The 22,069-nt window shown below is 37.1% G+C and overlaps 1 protein-coding gene across 1 annotated transcript in view; it reads right to left on the reverse strand.

The window, feature by feature from the left end:
- Window positions 1–1,647: 1,647 nt before the first annotated feature.
- The window catches only part of LOC132704505 (uncharacterized), a 135,026-nt gene continuing 114,604 nt past the window's right edge, over window positions 1,648–22,069 (reverse strand). The window contains exons 4-11 of the mRNA XM_060674526.1: window positions 10,308–10,528; window positions 7,137–7,469; window positions 6,622–6,844; window positions 6,117–6,562; window positions 4,973–6,064; window positions 3,331–3,493; window positions 3,070–3,238; window positions 1,648–1,882 (exon numbers count right to left, since the gene is read on the reverse strand). Of these exons, the coding sequence (XP_060530509.1) occupies window positions 1,696–1,882; window positions 3,070–3,238; window positions 3,331–3,493; window positions 4,973–6,064; window positions 6,117–6,562; window positions 6,622–6,844; window positions 7,137–7,469; window positions 10,308–10,528 (2,834 nt within the window). The 3' untranslated portion in view covers window positions 1,648–1,695. The remainder of the gene's footprint in view (window positions 1,883–3,069; window positions 3,239–3,330; window positions 3,494–4,972; window positions 6,065–6,116; window positions 6,563–6,621; window positions 6,845–7,136; window positions 7,470–10,307; window positions 10,529–22,069) is intronic.

A 22,069-nucleotide genomic window follows, 5' to 3' on the forward strand; every position in this document is an offset into this window, starting at 1 on the left:
TCATAACAATCAAATAAATTAAAATACTGTTATTTTTATTCAATGAAGATGGACGGAAGGTGAAACACAAAAATATTCTTTAAATTTAATAGGTTGGCATCATTTTCTCCACTCACTTTTGTCCCTCATGCCCCCTAAAATTTGCATTTTTCTCTCATGAAAATCAAACAAATTAAAATACTGATATCTTTATTCAGTGAAGATGGAAGGAGAGACACTTACAAAAATAATCAACTAGGTTGGCATCATTAAAAATAATACAAAATGATTCATTTTTATAATAAATTAATAACGTTAACTTTGGCTACATTTTAAATTAAAAACATTTTGATGCTCTAAAGAGCTTAAGGAATATATTACTATATAAATTAAAAAATATGTTTGCTCCTTAACAACTAAAGGATAAAAACAATATATTTAACATAAGTAGTTATTACTACAAAATAAACATCGCATATTATGTAATTTAAACATTTACCTAAAGGTGCTAAACGTGGGAGACAATAGAAACAGTTTGACAAAGCTCAGTAAAAATGCACTTAGTAAAATAAATGCCGTTAAAAATAAATATATTAAAAATATAGGAGCACCTGCAAAATACTTTATAAATCTGATTTATGATAACTTGCAAAATGAGAAAATAACTTTAGTAGTAAAGCCTCATTCCACATATTTAAATAGACGTATTTTTTATTTCTGCTTAACAATTTTTTTAAACGTTGCGGCTAAAACTTAAGAGTGGGTATAAAAATCTGATTTCTAAATTGACATCTAAACTCTCAGCTGCTGTCAGTCTAGAACAATATCCCTTCGAGATAGCATCGGGATAATAAATTTTGGGGTCGCTAACTTCAATAAAATATCGGATTTTAGAAAATCAAAATGTCAAGCAGTTCTTTGTGTACACAACCTCGTCGCGTAAAAACTGGGTATTATTTTATACTGACAGGACCAAAATATTGAAAATTGTTTCTTTTTTCATTATGACATTGACGAAAACACAATCTACAAACTAGAAAAGCACACACCATTTACACCAGCGTTTCTATTTCACTAGCACTGTAAATATCTTTTTTTTTGTTTTAAATATTTAAATATATAATATAATCAACTCTATTTACTTTTCTATACAACTTGATAACTATTCTTTCCCTTATTTTTATATTACAAATTTTAATGATCCCACAGGTTTTTTCTTAAATAAACGTTTAACAACCACTGTAATAAAATTTATTTTTTCAGGACTCGATTTAGTCGAAAACATTAAAAGTCGAAGCGTTTCGATGACCTCGGATGTAAATTTCAAGGACACTATTAACGCAACTTGTATTAGAAGTGACAGGTTAAGTACCTCAATTTGACTCGCAAGAAAATCAATTTAAAATCGATAATCTCTTTCTTAAAACCGGAACTGAAAGAATACTTTTAACCGCTTATAAAAATACGTTGCGTTTCACAATGAAAAGTTTGTCTTTTTAATACATACAAATTTCGGTCATCAGAAACCGCGCTGGGGGGGGGGGGGGGTACGACGACTATCACTGTATATAATTTCATAAAAATCAGTAATAAAATATCGACCACGTTATGCGGTGGTTTTCTTTCAGGACTAAAAGTACATAAAAATTTAATATTCAATAACAAATAACAAAAATGAGAAATATATTTAACACGATAAAAAATAAATATTGACCTTTAGGTTGGATTTTTGATAATCCGTTTTTGTCGAAAATCGTACACCTTGCGGCAAAAGAAAATCATGTCCGGGCTCATACTACCCGAGGGTGGTTGTCGATCTGCTCTGGGATAAGGTTCTGGTATTGGTATACAAGTCGGCGTTTCATCCAAACCTTCTTCCAACCTTCTATACATTTTCCTATACCTAAAATAATTCTTAGTAATTATTATCGAGTCTGCTGTTCACAAGACATTATCTTAAAGTGTCAATATCATTGATATACTCTCCAAGTGCTCAAAATCTGCCTGACTAATGTGCTCTGTGCTCTCACGGCAACAGAAAATTGTGGAAAATAAAGGCGCAAAAAGGTAGCTTTGAAATTCTGAAGATATTGAATGGCAAAAACTTCCAATTAGTCAACAATGTTTAGATATTTTATCTACTGATCAGTAAATCACGCTTCTCTAAAGGTAGACGACTATGATTGATTCTGGTCAATACTGGCGTTTCGCACTTCCATCGTCTAAAAACGTTTTTACCACTACATTTCGGCTAGAAAGTATCACTAGCCATTATTAAGTGAAAACTGAAGCGCTACGTCAGGTAGCAAGAGAGTATGTCATTGGTTGGGGCCGTTGACAAGTGGGGCAGATCAAGGTACCCGACGACTGACACGCGTTAAATGAAGGCAGCTTCTATGAACTTCCTCTTCTTCCTTTTGTAGAACTCTGGCGTCTGTCCGTTTGATTCTGTCCAAGTGTTTGCCCACAACGGAAGGCGGCTTTGACGTTGTATTGTGATGCAATTCTCCTTATCTTTTCAAAAACTTGTTTAACATAAGGAATGATCATTAGTTGGTTTTATCTGCACTATGATTTATGTGCTGCTGCAGATAGTCTTTGCTCTTTTCTATAGTTATTGGATTATTTGGAATCACTCTATCTATAAAATTCACAATACCAATCCTCGATTCTGGAAGTAGAAGCTGCGTTCATCCAACATAACTTCTGTAGTCGTCCGAGGATAGAAATCATAGGGCTGTAGCGACATCTAGTGTCAGGCATCAGGAACCTTGACCTGTCCCACCCGATGACGTGCTCCCTTGCTAGCTGACACCGTATAAATGCGGGTAGCCGCGATCGTGGCGCTCAGTTTTCACTTAATAATGACTGGTGATACTTTCATAGTCTTTAAAATATTTTTAGACAATCGAAGTATTGACCAGTAAATCGCGCTTTTGAGATTTCAAGGGTATTCCCGAAAGAAGAAGAGGAACAACTCCATTACTCCATATTTTTCCTTGATCAAACTGGTTTTGTAAAATCAAATCAATTGGTTTGAATGATTATGTGCAGATTGGAAATCGAAATTTAACCAAAAAACGCCCATACCTGCAGTATTCATTGAACGTCAACACGTAGCACTTGTCATCTATGCAAGCGACGCTATTGGAGTCTTTATGCTTTGAGGCAAAAACTTCATCGATTTGGTCACTAGGTAAACGACCTTGTTCTGTGTGTTCGGGCCTATAGTACCATAGTAGAGACATCATCATCTCCCCTGAAAAATATCAGCGAGTTGATATATTGTGTAGGAGTGGTATTTGAAGATAAGCAAAACGCTGTGCAAAATAAAAGTTAGATACTACGTACCGTCATCGGGATTTTCCCAAAGGCTCGCTATTTTGGCAACATAGGGAAGATCGTTTTTCCTTGGACCCGCTTTTAGCAGAACGCAGTCACGCGGCACTATCAAATCGCCGCCTTCGTGTCGCATCGCTGGATAACATCTTCTTAGAACTGTTATTTCATCGCTCTGAAAAAATATATATCCGGTGTTTTTTCTACACTGGCATCTCGGAAAAGCTCGAATTGACCCAAGGTTCCGTTAAAAATTTGAAGTTATCTTAGGTACTTTCGGAAATATGACGTAAAGATAAAAAGTTACAAAAAAAGAGATATTCCAGAAAACATCTTTATAAGACAGTAGCGTCTAATTCTTGAATCATATGTGAAGCATATATGCCTGTAAATTTCAACCATTATATCTCCACACACTCAACTAGCTTTCACAGAACATCACGAGATGTGGGAATATTTGCAGAAAATATGTACGAAAAAAAAAATGAGACCGTTTCTTCAGCCTCCAAAATGAAGTTAAGGTGTCCGGTCAGAAGTAATGCTGCGCTATCAGCAAGTCAAACCTCTGATTCGGAGCATTTATGATATAAAAAATGTTATAAGGTCCTTGCAGACAGACGTTTATGTACGTGCAAAAAGGTGCACACAACACTAGGTCCGCGAACAGACTTTAGACTTGGCGGCAGAGGCGTGCACTAATAATAATAATAAATGTACACGAAGTGCAATTCTAAGATATTTAGTGACTGGACGAATATCTCAAAATCTTAAAACTTAGCTCTGCAATGTCTGCAGTAATATAAAGTTATATATAAAGAATACATGCAGGTAGGAAAAAGGAAAAGAGAGAAATGTATTTTTGAAAATAACAAGTTAGGATCAGTTATTAAATAAATATATTAATTTTTCATAAAAACCACGTGGGATTACCTATATAACCTATTAACGTGAAACTTAGGTGGACGCCGGAGGCAACTGACGGACGTCGCACAATGTCACGTACAAAGTTTCTGCCCTTTGGTTGCTTTTAAGTGCCACGTTCTTCTGCATAGACACTGTTTTTGTATGTACGTTTCTGAATATCAACGTCGGTATGTAGAAGTTTAAAATGTGTAATTGTGGTTTCTTTTTAATATTTTTAGATAGCTTATTCGCATTGAATTATGTTTCAATTCTTTGAGAAATATAGGTGTAACAGCGAAATCACAACCATTCTATAAACACTCGGCTAATATGCGATGTAATTTCAAAATTGGACATGTTGATGCTGGGTTTCCACGAACTAGACGTACCTTTTTATAATTTTATACTTTTCAAACAAACAAATTCAATATGTGTATACTCGAGTTATTTTAAAACACAGGTCACTTCAAACCTACTAATGAGTTAAGACGCTTGACAATCGAACATGGTCGCTGACAGTTCATAGATTTTTAGATTTGTCTGGCATTTGTTGGCACTAATTCACGAAAATATGCCCATTATCCATAGATCCCATTAAATTGTTAATAAAAAAAACGTGTGTGTAGATATCAATAAATAACATAAAATTATGAACTTAAAAGATTGTCTGAACCATAAAATAAAAAATGGCGATCGTTCAACGGTATTGGTGAGTACCGACCATCGTCGACAAAAGAATAACAATACTCACATTCATAAATACATTAGCTTCGTACGGGTCACCTTCCCACCGCCATCCATTTGACCATCTGGGCAGATGCAAGGATCTTCTTGGTGCTTTAGGGACCATTTCCGCCACAATAGTGTCCTTTTTATACACCCCACTTGAAGATTTTCTTCTGCTGCTGCTACTGGTTTTCCTGCACTCGGGTTTCACTTGTTTAGAATTTTTATTTTCAAACGTATTACCGAACTTAATATGATTTTTATTTTCCAAAATTTTGCCCCCGTTTTTGTCCGCAACCATTTTATTCACATTTTTATCTTTAACATTATTTTTACACTCAACAATTTTGGCCACTTCTTTCTTTTTCACTGGCACATCACCGACCACTGTCCTAATCACATCTTCGATAGTCTTATTAATGTTGTTTTTGCTGATTAGATTATCCAGCACGTTTTCAGCTAATTTTGGTGATCCCCTCGTCGACTTGGAACTAATTATTTTTCTGAATTTCTCTTTCTTATCTGCCTGTACATGATTGTCTTTCTTAAAAAGTTTTGTTTCCACCGGCGAAGAAACAGACAGTTTCATTCTCTTGGTTTTCTGACCTCTTACATTACTTTGCTTCCGTTTTATTGGCGCCTTTAGTCTGATTTTTGGCATTCTCGATTTTCCTGACGATTTGCTTATTAATTTTTTCTTTCCGTTGTTTATTTTGAAGCAGCTGGTGTGTTTCCTAATAAAATCTTTATAGGATCCGATTTTCTTTTTCTTGGCAGGTGGAGGATGAGCATTTTCCGACGTTTGAATATCATTCGCCATTAGTTGTTTTCGCTTCATATTTTTTACTTTTACATTTTCCGCCACTGTGGCAACACAAGGAGGAAGGGGTTTGTCTTCCTTTGGAGGTAGAGGTTGTGCGATACTGAGAACGTCATGTTTTTGTTCAACACTTTCTTTCTCCATCAATTTTAGATCGAGCACCGTATGTTTTGATGGCTGATCTTCGAATACTTTATCGTCCCTGATTTCATTTTTCAGAATAGTGCAGCCGTCTTCAAGACAGGACTTTTCTGTAAACGTTTCTGGAAGAATTTTGGCGGAATCTGCAGGTAAACACTGGAAATTTATAAATTAATAAAACTAGGAAAAATAGTGGGTAACTTGTTACCTCTTCTTTTTTATGCAGCTCCTCTTTATCTTTTGGACTTTCTATTTCCCGTTTTACATAATTTTGAGTTGGATTACACATCAGCAGCATTGTATTTTGCATGTTATTCCGTACCATAGCTTTACCTACTCTCGCCTTGCGTTTTTTCTCACCATTACAATCTGGTTGTCTCTCAATCAAGTGCGATTCTTGTTTAGCAATTGGAGGTGGCGGTTGGTAAGTTGCCCCTGCGGGCGACGGTGGTGGAGGCATACCAGCCGAACCTCGAGCAGGACTTGGAGGTCCTGTAGCGCTGGCAGGCTCTAAAGGGAGAGCTAAGGCAACTGGAGGTAGAGGCATTGAGTCCTTGGAAATGTTAGACCTCTTACTTTCACCAGTAAGAGGCCCAGTAAGGACGTTTTTTGGACACGACTGCATTGGACATGGGCAATTTTGATATGTAGGGTCTGGCAACACAGAAAAGCGTTATTATTTAATGACCAAGTGATGCCACAAATTTACTTACTCATATATGGCATAGCCCTTGTGGGGGTATGGCTATAACATGATGGGGGAATACCGTACGCCGACGGGTAATAATGATGAGGCGGAGGCTGATACGTCTCTACTAGTGTCGGCGGCGCTGGAGGTGGCGGATAAGTCTCAATTATAGTGGGAGGTGGTGGGGGACCGGCTGGAGCCGTGGGATACGGCGAGTTATTCGACGAAACCGGAGATGATGTAACCACCTTGGCAACGAAGATATAAGTTTTTTATACTTTAAAAAAAGATTAAAAGGGACACATTAAGTTTTTTTTTTATTTTTGCGATTAGATCAAAGCAATTAGTTTTTAAATTATTAAATAGGCAGTTATCTAAAACGCAGTAACAGTTTATAGTGGGTGAAATCAACTGTTACGTTCATCCCTGACGTCGTTGTCGAAGGTAAGACGGGGGTACACGTGCTTTGAAGTAACTAATCCAAGTCAAATCCGAAACGCAACGCAATTATTCATTTCGTAATCATCAATTATACAATACCTGTTGAGTGGGTTGTGGAGGCGGAGCACCGGGCGGCGGAGGGTACATTTCCGTCGTGGGACTTCCCGGATAATATCTGCTGCTGCTCAAATATCTCCCGTAGGAAGTCGGATACTTCGGGTGGTGTACGTACGAATTAACGGTAGGCGCGGAATAGCATAAATCGTGGTGGCCATACGGCGAGCTGGGGTGAGGTGGTGTCGGATAATGGTAGGCTGGATAAGGGTAAGAATAGCTTCCGGGTGAAGGATACTGCGAGTAACGGTAGGAGGTAGGATGACTCGGCGGTGGGGGGAGTTCCTTTGTGCCAGCGGTAACCGATGTTATTATGACCTGCAAAAATAGAACCTTTTAGTCTTTGTCATATCTTCGATTCAAATGAAGCTAAATCTAATCCAGATTTCGTGTTTATATTTGCAGTACTCAATAAGTTCAGTTTTTAAAACGCAGCCGACTACTTGTAGTCATATAGCTAGATAATATAGTGGTCTTATTGGCGTAAAAATGCCGCATCCAAACCTATAGATCATCTGTCAGCGGCCACGCTGGTTGTTGAATGTCCCAAATTCATCCACTTGCGTCATAAGTTCCTGTATTAACGACATGGACAGGGTCTCTATTTCTCGAGTAGTGATACAGGTGTAATTAGATAATATAGTGGCCTAGAGATGGAAATGACTTTCCGCGCATATCTCTAAATTTCACCAAAACACATTAGGCCGATGGCTTTCTAAATATGTTTTGGCATATTTTGAGAAAATACTGCCGTAAAAATGCTACATCTAAACTGAAACCTGCCCGGGTCTGGGTCTTTTCGTTTAAAGACGAGATTTGAAATGAACGCGCAGGCGCATATTAAATAGCTTATCCGAATATTTTTTCCTCGTCGTTTCCAAAGTTCCTACATTATCAGCATTCAATTGTTACTAACATAATTTTAAGAGCATGACGGTGAAATCTCTCTTAACGGACACCTCCCTTGTACGGAGGACAGTTTTATATATTCTCGGCAACTTCCCATAAGAAAACCATTATAGTCTTTCTCTTAAATAGACATTCTCTTAAGCGGACACGGACAGTGTTTTTAATATTTTTTAAAACAAAAATTAAATAATTATAAATAAATTATTCTTTCTGCGCTAATAGCAATTATTTCTATCACATGCTGTCGAGGCACTAAGATAAGAAAATTAATCACAAAATGTGGTGATTCCGCGAAGCGTCCGTTGCGTCGTCGGATTCTTTTGTAAAAACCACGGAAAAAGAAGTTTTTCAACAACAACAATGATAATAATAAAGCTGAAAACTGACATGACTACAAATCTTCATTCTTTTAAAATTTACCCGCATGACTTGACATGGGCGCCAACAACATGCGGAGAGTCTGCTTCTGTATATCCTCAAAATGTATCCTCGTTTTTAGAGAAGTTGACCGACTGATAAAAAACAAACACCAAGAGACATTTTACAATGCCGACGAGACAGGTCGAGCAATTATCAAATAAAACTATGACTCTAAAGAAAGGAAAATGCTTTGCTGGAAAACCCTCTAACGCATAACGATATTACATTGTGTCAATGTGATGGGAAAGAACAGCCATTGGTTATAGCCAAATCAGCCAGACCTAGGGTATTCAAGAGCATTAATCAAATAAGTTACCAGTCATATGGAAATGTAATAAAAAGACCTGGGTCACAATGAGTGGTTGGTTATACGATTTCGATCGAAGAATCGGTTTCGAAAGGACAAAGATCTCATTGTTTTTGGACATGACGTTATGAAGACGCCGCTGTGGATACCCTGAATATCTCTCAGGAAAAAAGTTTCCAGATTTAAAGGAATCATTATTCCTCGTCCCCAATCTGGTATATTTGAAAGATCTTTCAGTTGCGACTTGACTAAACTTTATAATGACCCGCCCTATTCCCTTCGGAACTAAAAACCTGGTTACTTGAAAGACTTATAATTTTCTTTGTCGAAATTACCTGGATAAAGTATATTATTATTATTATAGACAACTCCGCAGCTGATCCCAAAGGTATGAATTCGAAAAACATCAATTCAAAACTGCTTATCTGTATGTCAACCATTGGAAGGGGGCATTATCAAAAATTTCAAAACTCATTGATTATAAAACACAGCGGAGTCTGCCTATGAGTTAGTTAAAAAAATTAGTTTTGGTTAGTTTCCTATCGATAGAAAATCAAACCTAACATTGGGTCGCTGTTTTAACGGAAAACCTACGCACACAGACCGATTCCTTAACCCATGATCACATCACCATCCGGCCCAAAAATCATCGGTTATCGACTCTGTTTGCAGAGCCGTAAAACTATCTCAGCCCGAGTCACTGAATCCAGAATTGAAACACATAAATTCCACATTAAAGATATTAAGCGTTCCCACACTTGCCACTGTTGTTATTCCTTACATTCAAAACATCACTGACCACATATCAACAGTTCTAAAGAAATATAACGTCAAAACCAGATTTACCAACTTCAACATCTTCGATCTGTCAAAGACACAATTCCATTTGAAAATACATTGGAGAGACCGAACGTAAAATATCAAGAACATGAAAGAGCCTTAAGACTAAAACTACCAACGAAAAATCCGAGAGTCAATAGAAATTCTACAAGCAACTAAATCAATCTTAACCGCGACTCAGGTCTTTACCTGCCATCAATATGGGAATCAGTCATCGGAGACGGTGTTTATGTCCCTCATTTAGCTCCGCCCTCCTCCAACAATATATAAGCGGATACAGAGTAAAATGCGAGCCAGTTTCAGTCAAGCTCCGAAGAAGCCAACAGGAGGAATCCGGAAGTTTTATCAAAAGTATTTCATAATGTCATTTATATATATATATATATATATATATATATATATATATATATATATATATATATATATATATATATATATATATATATATATATATATATATATATATATATGTAGATGCAAATGTTACAAATGGGTTACAAATTTTCATTTCAAAACCAACTGAATCCGGCTGCAATTGGAACGGTAACTTTTGGGTAAATACTTTTATATCTCTCCGTTCATTGGAATACATATTAACACATATTTGTCTGGTTTGATAATGCGGGTTTGATAACCCATTGTTCTGTTGCTTTGGAGTACTCAAGGGGGTTGTAACTAACCTCACTATCAGATGAGTCACCGTTAGAACTGGGTGCTGCGGGTGGAGGGGCCGCGTGCGGTTGCAAAGGCGACGTTGCCGAAGAAGGAGAGGTAGTGTCCGACAGCGACACACTTTTCGATAGCGGCGGCGGCGGCGGATGAGGTTGTTGTGGTGGTGGCACAGGATGTTGTCCGTGCCCATGAGGTACGGTAATAAGGGGACCTGCCGGCTGGTAATAACCTGTAACGAATATAAAATAAATAAATATAAGTCATAAGTTAATATGAGCTATCGAAGTAAACATATAACGTATATAACTGGTTTCGTTAAGTTGTTATTGGCGAAAGCGCAAATTTAAAGAAGCAGTTTTCAACAATATGCTATATGACATCACGTTCACGAAGTTATTAAAATAAAACTTTAGAGCTAAGTTGTGAGTTGAATAAGTTTTCGAATCAGAAATGCAACTTTTTTTAATATCCGGGCCAGCATATCTATATGTACGTTCCAGTTAAGTCTACTATTTGTGTACACGGCCAGAAGTTTAACTTTGTGAGAGCTAACGTCGGGTTCGCCCGAAAAAAGACAACTTCTTATTTATTTTCATTCAATTTAAGACGATTCGAACGAAACCGCTCTTCTGCATCAACAATTGCCTAAGCACTTGCAGATAATGCATCACTTAAACCTCTAAACAATTCGTTGAGATTGTTAGCTGATATTTTTATTTCGTACTTTTCTATTTTGATTCCTAGTTCAAAGGTTATAAGCAGCATTACTGCCTTGTTTGTATTTCTAGAAATTTCAATAAAGTTTTTTATTTATTTATTTTAATTTATTTATTTGACGTTCTTTTGGCCGCCAGTAGATCGTCTATAATCCCTTTTCGGCAACTTTAAGAGCTCACTAGTCTCTGCACAGTTTCTCGATTTCTTAATTACATTTACCGCTTCAACTTTCGGCACCATATATGGCAACTTAAACCATTTTATTTCTGTGAGTCTTTTAAGTTAAGTTTCGTGTGTGGCTTTTGTCAGTCACAGAGTAAAAGGAGGCAGCGAGTATACTCGCTCCGTTGAGTCGTTTATTACAAAAAACGCCTCTTCTTTATTCGAATTCGAAAGAACAAAACATGGATTCGGCATCCAGATGAATGACTTATTAAATTACGACACGCCATTTCGATAACGCATATTTAATATACACCGTATTTTAATACCTAATAATGTCAAGCGAGGATATCAATTAATCAACTCACGTTTTATGGATATAGTAAACAGTTCTCCCTCTACCGGTTCGTAAACAGCGTACAATATTTATACAAATAGATTATTGTTCGGGACACACGTTCTGTCCGCAGTCCCATGTATGACATTTAACCCAATTAATATGGCCGTATATTTTATGAGCGCAGTTGAGCCGCCCGGTGCGAAATGAAACTCGAACGCTGACCCAGTTGGCGCTCGAAGCCGATTTTCACTCATAAATCTCGCGATTTGTAGGTAAATGTGTTTATTTAAATGCGCTTTAAAATGCAAAATGGCACGTTAAAGCGATTCGAAATAAAGCTGTCAAGGTACGGGCCAGTTTGTTCTGCCACTCGTGTTTCAGTGTTGGTACACGAATGTTATCAATATTTAACGCCATTTTTCACATTTGATCGACGTTTTTGTCCGTACGGGAAAACTGGAGCAACGCATCGGTCTGAAGTCACGCTTTGAACATTTCTTCAATCCGGTACCACATTATATTCATTTCACCTTGCTCACATGCTCCGGCTTAGAAAAATCCTGCTTGACGCTATGACGTTTGCAGCAGCTGTAGCGTCTATCGCACGCGCTTGTGCGTCTAGAAAGATATCGCGTAAAAGCATCGTGGAGCTCGCACTGGTTCTTCTATTGGAAGAAGATTATGAAGCTGCCATTCCGAAAATAAATGCAGAAGGCACTTTCATCAACTTAATTTCAAGCTATCTCGTATATATTGAGACCAAATTCAAACGCCAATTTTTGCTTGCCCAGATATCAGTTTAATTTCTATAATATTGAGATAAGGAAACATATTAAGAAAATACCATCCTAGCCACCAACCCATTGTGTTAAGAACCCAGAAGAACGTAGAAAAATGTTTTTACATATTATACGAAACTTTATATTCTTCAACCTCTTCTCGTTCTGTTGTAAAATTTAAATTTTTGGTAGCAGTTCTATCAGCGGGAAAAATTATATTCGTCATTATGAGAGCTGCTGCACATGGGACTGATATCTCTGTTAGAATTACAACCCGCAGGCCGCTCACATACCATAAGTAAAATTTTTTGTATTATGGATTGTGTTTCCAATTCCAATGAAACGGAAAGACAAATTTATTATGGAATTGCTTATGAACGGATTATCCAAGGGTGGTCATTAACATACAATGCAACAAGATTGTTATTAATTAAAGAAATCATTAATGAATTAATTATAAATTGTTAATTATTAAGGTAATAATCTTGTTGCATTGTATGTTAATGACCACCCTTGGATAATCCCATTCAAAAGCAATTGGTCACTTTCTTATATCTATGAACAGACCATACCCACACCTAGCTACTAAATATATAGTGGCCTAGCTTGTGCTGATCGTACAGGTACTTTTGAAGGAATGTTGAGCGACATTCAATATGTGCAAGACCTTCGTCGTTAAATATGCTCAGATCCCAATACATTTTCAGAGAAAAAAAATTAGTTTAGAATTGCGTCTACAGAGGGCTAAAAGAGTGTCTCACATCTGTCACTGATTGCAGTTGATTTTATTTATTCCTTCATTTCGTCTTTCCTTTTTTCTACCCTTTTGCAAGAGACCGATTTGCTTTGAAAGTATCACTATAGCTTAACACTACTTATCTTTGGAACGGCAGACAGTGTGCTGAAGAGCAAGCTGAACAAATGGCTCGGGAGCCAGTTAGTTCTCTCTGCATTGGGATTAATAAACACGGCGTGAATAATAATAGCGGTAGCACAGGCAATAGTATAACCACTCGAAAAGTTACCAAAGATGTAAAAATTGCAAACTAACCAAAACTTAGAATTAGGAGCAAATGACAATCAAAACGACCGGCAAACACAACCCCCACGACGCAATAAAAAGCAAAACAACGTAACTATAAATTTTACAAAACACTGGGAACATCAGAAGAAAGTTCCACAGGTTTTCTTGGGAGTTGAAAAGCGTTTGTGGATATACCTGACTAATGTCGAAGCAAATCAAATCTGGGGATGGATCCTTAAACATTTCTGGTAACAGCACTTTTCGAATAATATGTACAATCCCAGTTTTTGGTTCAAAGATGTTGAAGTGATAAGATATTATTTCAGAATTCAAAAAAAACTATCAAATCCAACAGATGAAACAACAAATAAGTGAATCAGTTTTAAAAATCATCTTATAACGAGGACAGAGCTACAGAACGAAATATTTTTGTTTCTTAATATTCGAAGCCTTACAAGAAAACTGGATGAACTGGAGCTCCAAATTGAAAACAAGAACTTTGATGTAATACGTTTGTGTGGACTGGAGAAACTGGACAGCCGGGACATTTAATGTTTGCCTAAGAATCCTTCTGGGAGTGATTCAGGAGTGCTTTCCAAAAAAGACGAAAACAGTTCACATAAATAATAAACACAAAAAATGGTTCGCCGAGGAGTTAAGATCACCATTAACTTACAAAAAACAGATCTAGACCCATCCAATGCGACAACTAAATATATACATAATGATGTCTTAATGTTCCCGAGTCCAGTGAGTAAAGACGAAGTGATTTAAGTAACAGTACGTCCGAAGATGTGTCTGATGTTAGTAATAAAACTTTGAAGCAAATAGGTGCAGGTATATTCAATATATATTCAATTATTGTTAATAAATGTTTTCTTTTGGTCAGGAAGGGAGAGGATAGTGATCCAAACAATTATAGGCCAATCTCCATAGTGCCCTCTCTATCTAAATCTATTCATTCAACTGAGGTGGCTTTTACTTGATGAAAATCCAATAAACTGTCCATCTATGGCTTGGGAGGCAATTCGCGCTCCAACTAATACAAGCCCATTTGTCGTATTGTTCGCAGGTTGTTGATCATGAAAAAAATCTATCATCAGCCTTACCAGTCATTGCGGGTGTCCCACAGGGATCTATTTTAGGCCCGTTATTGTTTATTTTATATGTAACCGAACTTCCAGTCTTCTTTCCAAAAACATTCCAATATGTGAACGATAACACCTGCTGACTGTGCCTTAATTAAACGAAATTTAGACATAACACTACAAAAACTTCAATCTAAGCCTAAATCTCAATAAAACCGAGATATGTACCTTCCCTCTTAAGAAACGTGAACAGAGTACGACCGTGAAATTTCTGGGTGTTTATCTATATAATCGGTTGTCCTGGAAGAATCACATAAATGAGCTTACAAACAAGCCTCCCTCAATATATCTCGAACTGCCTACATTGGTCTCTTTCAGTCACGAATATCATATGCTCTTCTATTTTGGGGGAGCTCTGCTGATTGGGAGCGGGTATTTAAAATGCAAAAGACCGCACTAGGGATTATTGGTAAACGCAAACCCTGGTATAGCTGTAGCGATCTATGCGGGGAATATAGGATTCTGACTTTGCAAGGTCTGTTTGTCTATCAGTGTTTAATTTTTATTAGGTCGAGAAGATCGGGATACCTAACTGTATCAGCGATACACGGTAAATGCTATATATTTGTAGCTATAAAACTGTTTAATTTACTTCCGCCCCCCATAAGAGACCTGCCAATTCAATGATTTAAAGCAGAAGTAAAGAGAATCGTCCTGGATCTTACACAGTGGACAAGTTTGTTGCTGGATTGGCGAGGGTCGTTTAAAATTTTTTAGTAATTATATCTGTGTTTGTCACAAATTTTAAATAAATGGTAAAACCTTATCTAAATTTTTCATACAAACCGGTAATGTTTCCTGAAGTCTGCGGTTTGCAGCCTAAAGTTCCAAACTGTACCTTTAGCGACGACGACGTTATAAGAGATGCGTGGTTCTCTTACACGGAGTAGCTAATAAGGCCATTTAGCATATTACCATAAAAATGGTCCTTCAGATCATAAACTATGGGATTAAATCATCTTCTTTGTCGAAAGAACCGCGCCGAGAATAATGAGTATCAACAATACATTACATTATGCGGCCGTAATATATTATTACGACCGTACGCGTTTTAATGATCTCTCGCAGACTCGGTATTCCCTACGTGTACGTGATCTGCATAATTAAACAAACCGCGGGTTTAAACGGTGCTCGACCGGAGGAACTCCCCAAAAAGATTGCTATCTCGTCGAAGAGAGAGAATCGCCTCCGTGATGCGACGCCGCTGTCGGCGGCGGGCGGCCCTTTCGCAGTAAAATCCGTTCGACTAAATAGACGCGTGGGCCCTTTAAATATAGTTATCCCTGACACTGAATAAAAATGGAAGTTCTTACCTCTCAATCTCGGGGTCGTGAAAAAGAAAAGCATTGATTAATTAAATTTGGAATTTATTAGTGAGGCAAGAAAATGCCCGGGCTAGCTAGCTTACTAACTAACAAGGAAAATTAATTAAGTAGAACATTACTAAATGGTAGCCCAAGTTGGGAGGCGGCGAAAGGCACCTCGTCGGTTCCGGAAGGTTGTAGGTAGGCGCCACGTGATTTAAAAAAAAAATTAATCTTATTGACACAAGGCTCCCACCCGAAAAGGAAATAAACAACTTCCTGGGCAAGTGTTACACCAGTAAATAGTGTAAACTGAGAAAAAGCGTATATAAAAGTCTCTACCTGGAGGTAGGTGTGAGTGCATCAAATCAAATATTATATCTTTAAAGTATGATTACAAGTTCCGCATACAGTTCTTGAGGAGAACAGGCCACTTATGGGAGGGCACAGCACTTAAGCTCTCCTGAACGCTACCCCGCGGTCCGGTGTTATCTCGGTAACTAAGCCACAAGATGGAGTGGGTGGCTCAATAAGGATTTCGTTCTGTCAAATTTAAAAACGTGAAGTTACTGTTGCACTAGGTCACAATACTATTTGAACGGCCCTCGTATGAATTTCGCTTCCCTTTGTTCTCTGGGCAAACTTTTGCAGTATGATACTTGACACGAAACGTACCGAAATAAGCTTGAAATGTAACAAAAAAAGCAACGAATTTTGTGATAATTATGCGTATACTTAACACTAAAGGTGACAAAAAACGTAGCCCGATATATTTTGTAGAATAATGAAAAACTAGATACCAGCAATTTTAAAACACACGGAAACACCGTAGAAGTAAAATTATGGCTACACATTTACCTACTATCTTTATTTGTTAATAATATTAATATTCATAATAATTTGAGCAAAAAAAAATATTCAAGAACTTCCAGGGTCCATCTGAATTGTTTTGCTACATACATACTATTTGATTAACACCCACAAATTTCGAAATGGTAATTTAATTTTGATAAATATTAATTATAAAATATTTATATATTTTTTTCGCGGCATACATGACGTGAAAACTGGAAAATACATATGTATTAATAATATAAAATATGGCCGATGATTATTCACGATTTGATGAAATTTTGCGGAAAAAATACCATAAACACTTATCTCTTTGCACAACATTCTGGAAACAAAAAATACACAATCGCTTTAAAATAATAAGACAGGCGAAGAACTTATAAAATAAATACTGAAACACAAATTATTCTTATATACATTTTTGCAAGACAACACGAATTCATTCACTAACACGACTGTCCGAATTGACAAACGTCAAAATTCAAAGCGTGGGAAACATGTCCGAAAACATACGATTGCTCCCAAACGCGTGCGGTCATATCCCGAAAATGTCCGAATTCGCTCAGATCCGTCGCACACGAAACTCATGTGGTAAAGTGACGCTTTCCGCACGACTTGAATTTTGACGTTTGTCAATTCTGACGGTCATGTCGGTGAATGTGGATTCGTGTTGTCTCGCAAAAATGTACCCAAAAACTAACGCTTATGAGAAAAGTATAGTGTGCAACATGTTTGGTAAACTTTTGAAGTCACTCATTTATTAAACATCTCGTACCAAATGAACTAGTGAGTCTACACTTGCTGCATAATATACCATTTTTGAAAGTATCTAATATCTGTAGAGATCCACATAAAAATATGGTCATAACATTAACTAATAATTATCAACTAATCAACTAAGTTATGGACATGTAAGATTATTCTATTATATTCCCTTTGGCAATTAAGTACACTCTCTCCACAAACATCAATCGAATTAGTTTCCAGCTGATATAGGTGTGATGTATCACAAGAAGGGCGCGGTTTCTAGGAAGATAATCATAAAATTACTTTTCCTACACCTACGTATAGGCAAAACAGACAAACTAACTCAGTAAAAAAGCATTCGCCCGTATCTTGTGCATAGATATCGGATAGAAGAAGAAAAATATACGATTCATACACGTTATTTATAATAAGTAACAACACGGATTTTAATATTATTGTTCGGGAACACCGAACAAATAAATAAATTCATATATGTTAGACGCCAGGCACGCTGGCAACCCGTGACACACGGTTGAGGTTATGAGCGACAGAAAGAAGCGTCTCCTGGCTTGCTGGCCATTAATCGTTTTCGTTGTGAAAGGATTTATTAATTTTTCGATGAATACAGTGAAATCTCGTTCCTGCTTTATGTTAAGCGTGTGTTGTCCAAAAAATGATTGTATTTTTAGTTATAAACGCAAGGCATACCGTGTTGGCGATAATTAGGTCACGTCATTAAAGTGCTTGCGAAAACTTTTTGGGCTTTGAATTACCCGGATGTTGCACCCGCAACAATTATATTATGAACAATTTAGTCACTAAGCCTAACCAACTAATCAAAGCTATGCAAATGTCTAAAATTGCTGTATGATGCCTGCGATATATATGTCTCATTCAACCTCTATCCTAGGGATATTCTGATACCAGTAAATACGAGTAAGTACTCGATACTTTTGATTCGATACCAAGTATTTATAGCATCGAATCAATCTTGCGATACTTACTCGGTATCGAAACAAAAGTACTTGGTATCGAATCGAATCAGCCTCGCCATTTAAAAAAAAAAAAACGAACGCATCAGAAAACATAATCTCTATCTGATCTATGGGGACGCGTTGTCTCGCGCCAGCCAAGCCGAACTCGTCCGACTTCACTCGACCGAGCCCGAGCCAAAATCGAGAACGATGTCCGCTCTTCATTTTTTTTTCATTGTCAACCAACATAAATTGTCAAACATACAAGAGATTGCTTACGAATAATTTTATTTATTGTAATCATCGACTTATTATTCCAATGTTATCATGGAGTTTTTTGTTTAAAGTACGTGCTTAACGTGACGCAAACCTTTATAATAAAAGTTTTCTTTTCCTTATTAATTTTGTCTTAATTATTGCCCTTCAACGTTCATTGTTAGTTTCCTTGAAGTAAATAAAAAAATAACAAGGTGCTAAAGTATCGATATGAGTAAGTATCGATTCTTTAGGAGTATTTATTTGAGTACTATCGAAATGAGTAGGTATCGATACTTTAATGGTATCGGAACATCCCTACCCTAGCCCAAAATCGCTCTGGCAGAAGAATGCGAATGGTAAGCGTTTGAACTTTCCAGGTTCATTAAAACCAATTATCTGGCAAACGATTTGTTTAATAAACTCAAAATTTCGTACAACTTGTCGAACAAGTTTGATAATATAGAATATTTTTTATTGTTCTCCGATCTTATTGTCCGACTGCCAATCAGAACGGATATTTTCTCAAAAAAAAAAAAAAAAAAAACACTTTCGCTTTCCATGGTTTCCCGATTCTCCCCCATCAGTCTATACGCCGTTCTATTTAACCCTGTCGCCATGCGTCATCGTTGCGGAAAGTAGGTCAGGTGTTCATTAAAATTTACAATGATTGATTAAACGAGGAGCGCTTTTCTTTGTAAATCCCGATATAAATTTTATTGCACATTTCGACGTCCGAAAATCAATTTCATTTCCAACGCCTAAAAAATGTAAAACTCTATGAAATAAAGTTAGCTTGAGATATTTGAAATATACCAAGGACGCTCGCACGTATGTTCTTTCTGAACAATTAACTAAAAGGCGTTTCTAGAAAAAAAAAATTAAACCTAGTGCTATTTCCTCCTGAGTTTATTTTTAGCATCCATTTTTATTAGTAATGAACAACATTTCTAAACTAAACCGAAGCAAATATTTGGTACCTTCTGCAACAAGCAATAAGCATCATAGCATAAACGAGCAAATTCGACGGTTTCACACTTTCGCGCATGTTTGCTCTGCATTAGACCTTTGGAGTGAACTCTATTCACTGCAAAAAAATTAGAAGTGGTCAATCGACCAAATTACAAGTCTTAAATAGCAATTGTAGAGTGTTATCTATCATTATTTAATAATAATATGCATTTCATAATAAATTATCATGCGTTTGTGATGTCCAACTTACCTGTAACCCTCTTCACGGAATACCCGAATCCAATACTTACCAATTCGGGGAGTCCCAATAAAAATATGCACTCCATTTAGTTCGCAGAACGACGCGACGTTTCGCCAATCATCCTGTTGGGTTCTTCCGAGTTTAACTCGAACAGTTTCACTGAAACTTAACTGAGCTTAACTAAAATGTAAAATAAAATGTAAATGGTGTGTAACAGAGATCGAATTCACCATGTTGAACGCGATGGGTATAAAGACGAATGGTTATTTATATAAGTAATATAATTGCAAATGCAGACTGTTCAAAAACTATTAGGTAAATACCGAAGATGTGTGGAATTGGAGATATGTAATTGGCTATTTATTTTATGTAGCATAAAGTTCTTCAACTTTTTGTCAGAACAAAATCACCTGTATTTTCATACACAATTTAATATTATAACATTTTATGGTTTTGTAAATTATCGAACTACACTGGGAATTGTGCATTATACGGTCGGCCATTGCATTTGCGAACGGTGCCACGTTACCTGTCGCCGAAGGGGCAGAGAGGCGGCCCCCCTCACCAAAAAACGACGCTTTCCCCTCTCCGACCGGTAAGCTGATCACGTAGCCATGAATAAGTGCATGCCGTGTGGTGCTACCGTCTGGCGGCCGCGTAAGCAAACACAATGAAAGCTATTGGGCTTCGTGGGAGCGCGGTGTTGCCGCGTTTACCGACAAGTTAGGATTTACGGGAAATTTAGTTAGCTGCGTCACACTGAAGGGGCGTTTGCACTCATTGAAATCGCTAAGTGTATGGAAATCGTCGAGTGATTTTTGTTTGATGATTCCTTAGCGCTTACACAATTTTTTGCCATTTTGTTATCCTGCTTGTTTTTTGGCAAGCGTCACTTTACCACGTTAGTTTCGTTTCCCACAGATCCGAGCCACTTCGGATATTTCCGAGATATTTCCGGACGGGCTTGGGAGCAATCGTATGTTTTCGGACATGTTTTCCACGCTTTGAATTTTGACGTTTGTCGATTCGGACAGTCATGTTAGTGAAGTTTCTAGAATGAATGCATGTCTAAACCAGAAAAAAGTTATACCAAAACACCTACATGGGCGTATTTTATTTACAAACACTCAACGTTAGATTACACTAAAATTTAGCATTGTAGCAAATAAGTTGTCAGATCGTTGGAATACTTCTCGAATGTCCTTCATATGGTAAACCCGTTCTACTCTTATGCGTATTTATGGCTGATACTCGGACGATTTACAATATCCAATCTTAATGGTCATACAAGTCGGGTTTATGGTATAATTACATTTGATCGGCGACGTTGAAATTTTTTCAAAATGTCCACTTTGATTTTGGCGTGCCGAGGCTCGTTTAAATTGAAAAGAAATCAATTTTTGTACACGACAGGCCTATGTGCAAAAATTGATTGCTACAGTAAAGTAAATAAATATAAATATAAAACAATAACTTATGCAACGAACCTTTTAATGCGTTTTTATGTTACCGACTTAAATATAAAATAAAACCGCAAAATAATTATGTTATTACACAAAAAAAAAAAATAGGAAAATTTTCAATATTACACAAGTAAGGGGTGTTTTGTTTTCGATGTATAGAACTTTAAGTTGCAACACAACAACGATGGATTATTCGATTGACATGAATTTTATTTATCCGAAAGATAATCTTGTGACCTTATATTTTAAATATGTAGTCCAATCTGGACGTCCAATTTTCGATGACTTTTTCCAACATTTGTGGCCGTATATCGGCAATAACACGGCGAATGTTGTCTTCCAAATGGTCAAGCGTTTGTGGCTTATCCGCAGAGACCAATGACTTTACATAGCCCCACAGAAAATAGTCTAGCGGTGTTAAATCACAAGATCTTGGAGGCCAATTCACAGGTCCAAAACGTGTCTTTCAATAAATCGATTGTGGCACGAGCTGTGTGACATGTTGCGCCGTCTTGTTGAAACCACATCTCCTGGACATCATGGTTATTCAATTCAGGAATGAAAGAGTTAGTAATCATAGCCCTATACCGATCACCATTGACTGTAACGTTCTGGCCATCATCGTTTTTGAGGATGTACGGACCAATGATTCCACCAGCCCATAAAGTGCACCAAACAGTCAGTTTTTCTGGATGTAACGGTGTTTCGACATACACTTGAGGATTAGCTTCGCTCCAAATGCGGCAGTTTTGTTTGTTGACGTAGCCATTCAACCAGAAGTGCGCTTCATCG

Source organism: Cylas formicarius, unplaced genomic scaffold (assembly GCF_029955315.1).
Source record: "Cylas formicarius isolate icCylForm1 unplaced genomic scaffold, icCylForm1.1 PGA_scaffold_7__23_contigs__length_41026272, whole genome shotgun sequence".
NCBI lineage: Eukaryota > Metazoa > Arthropoda > Insecta > Coleoptera > Brentidae > Cylas > Cylas formicarius.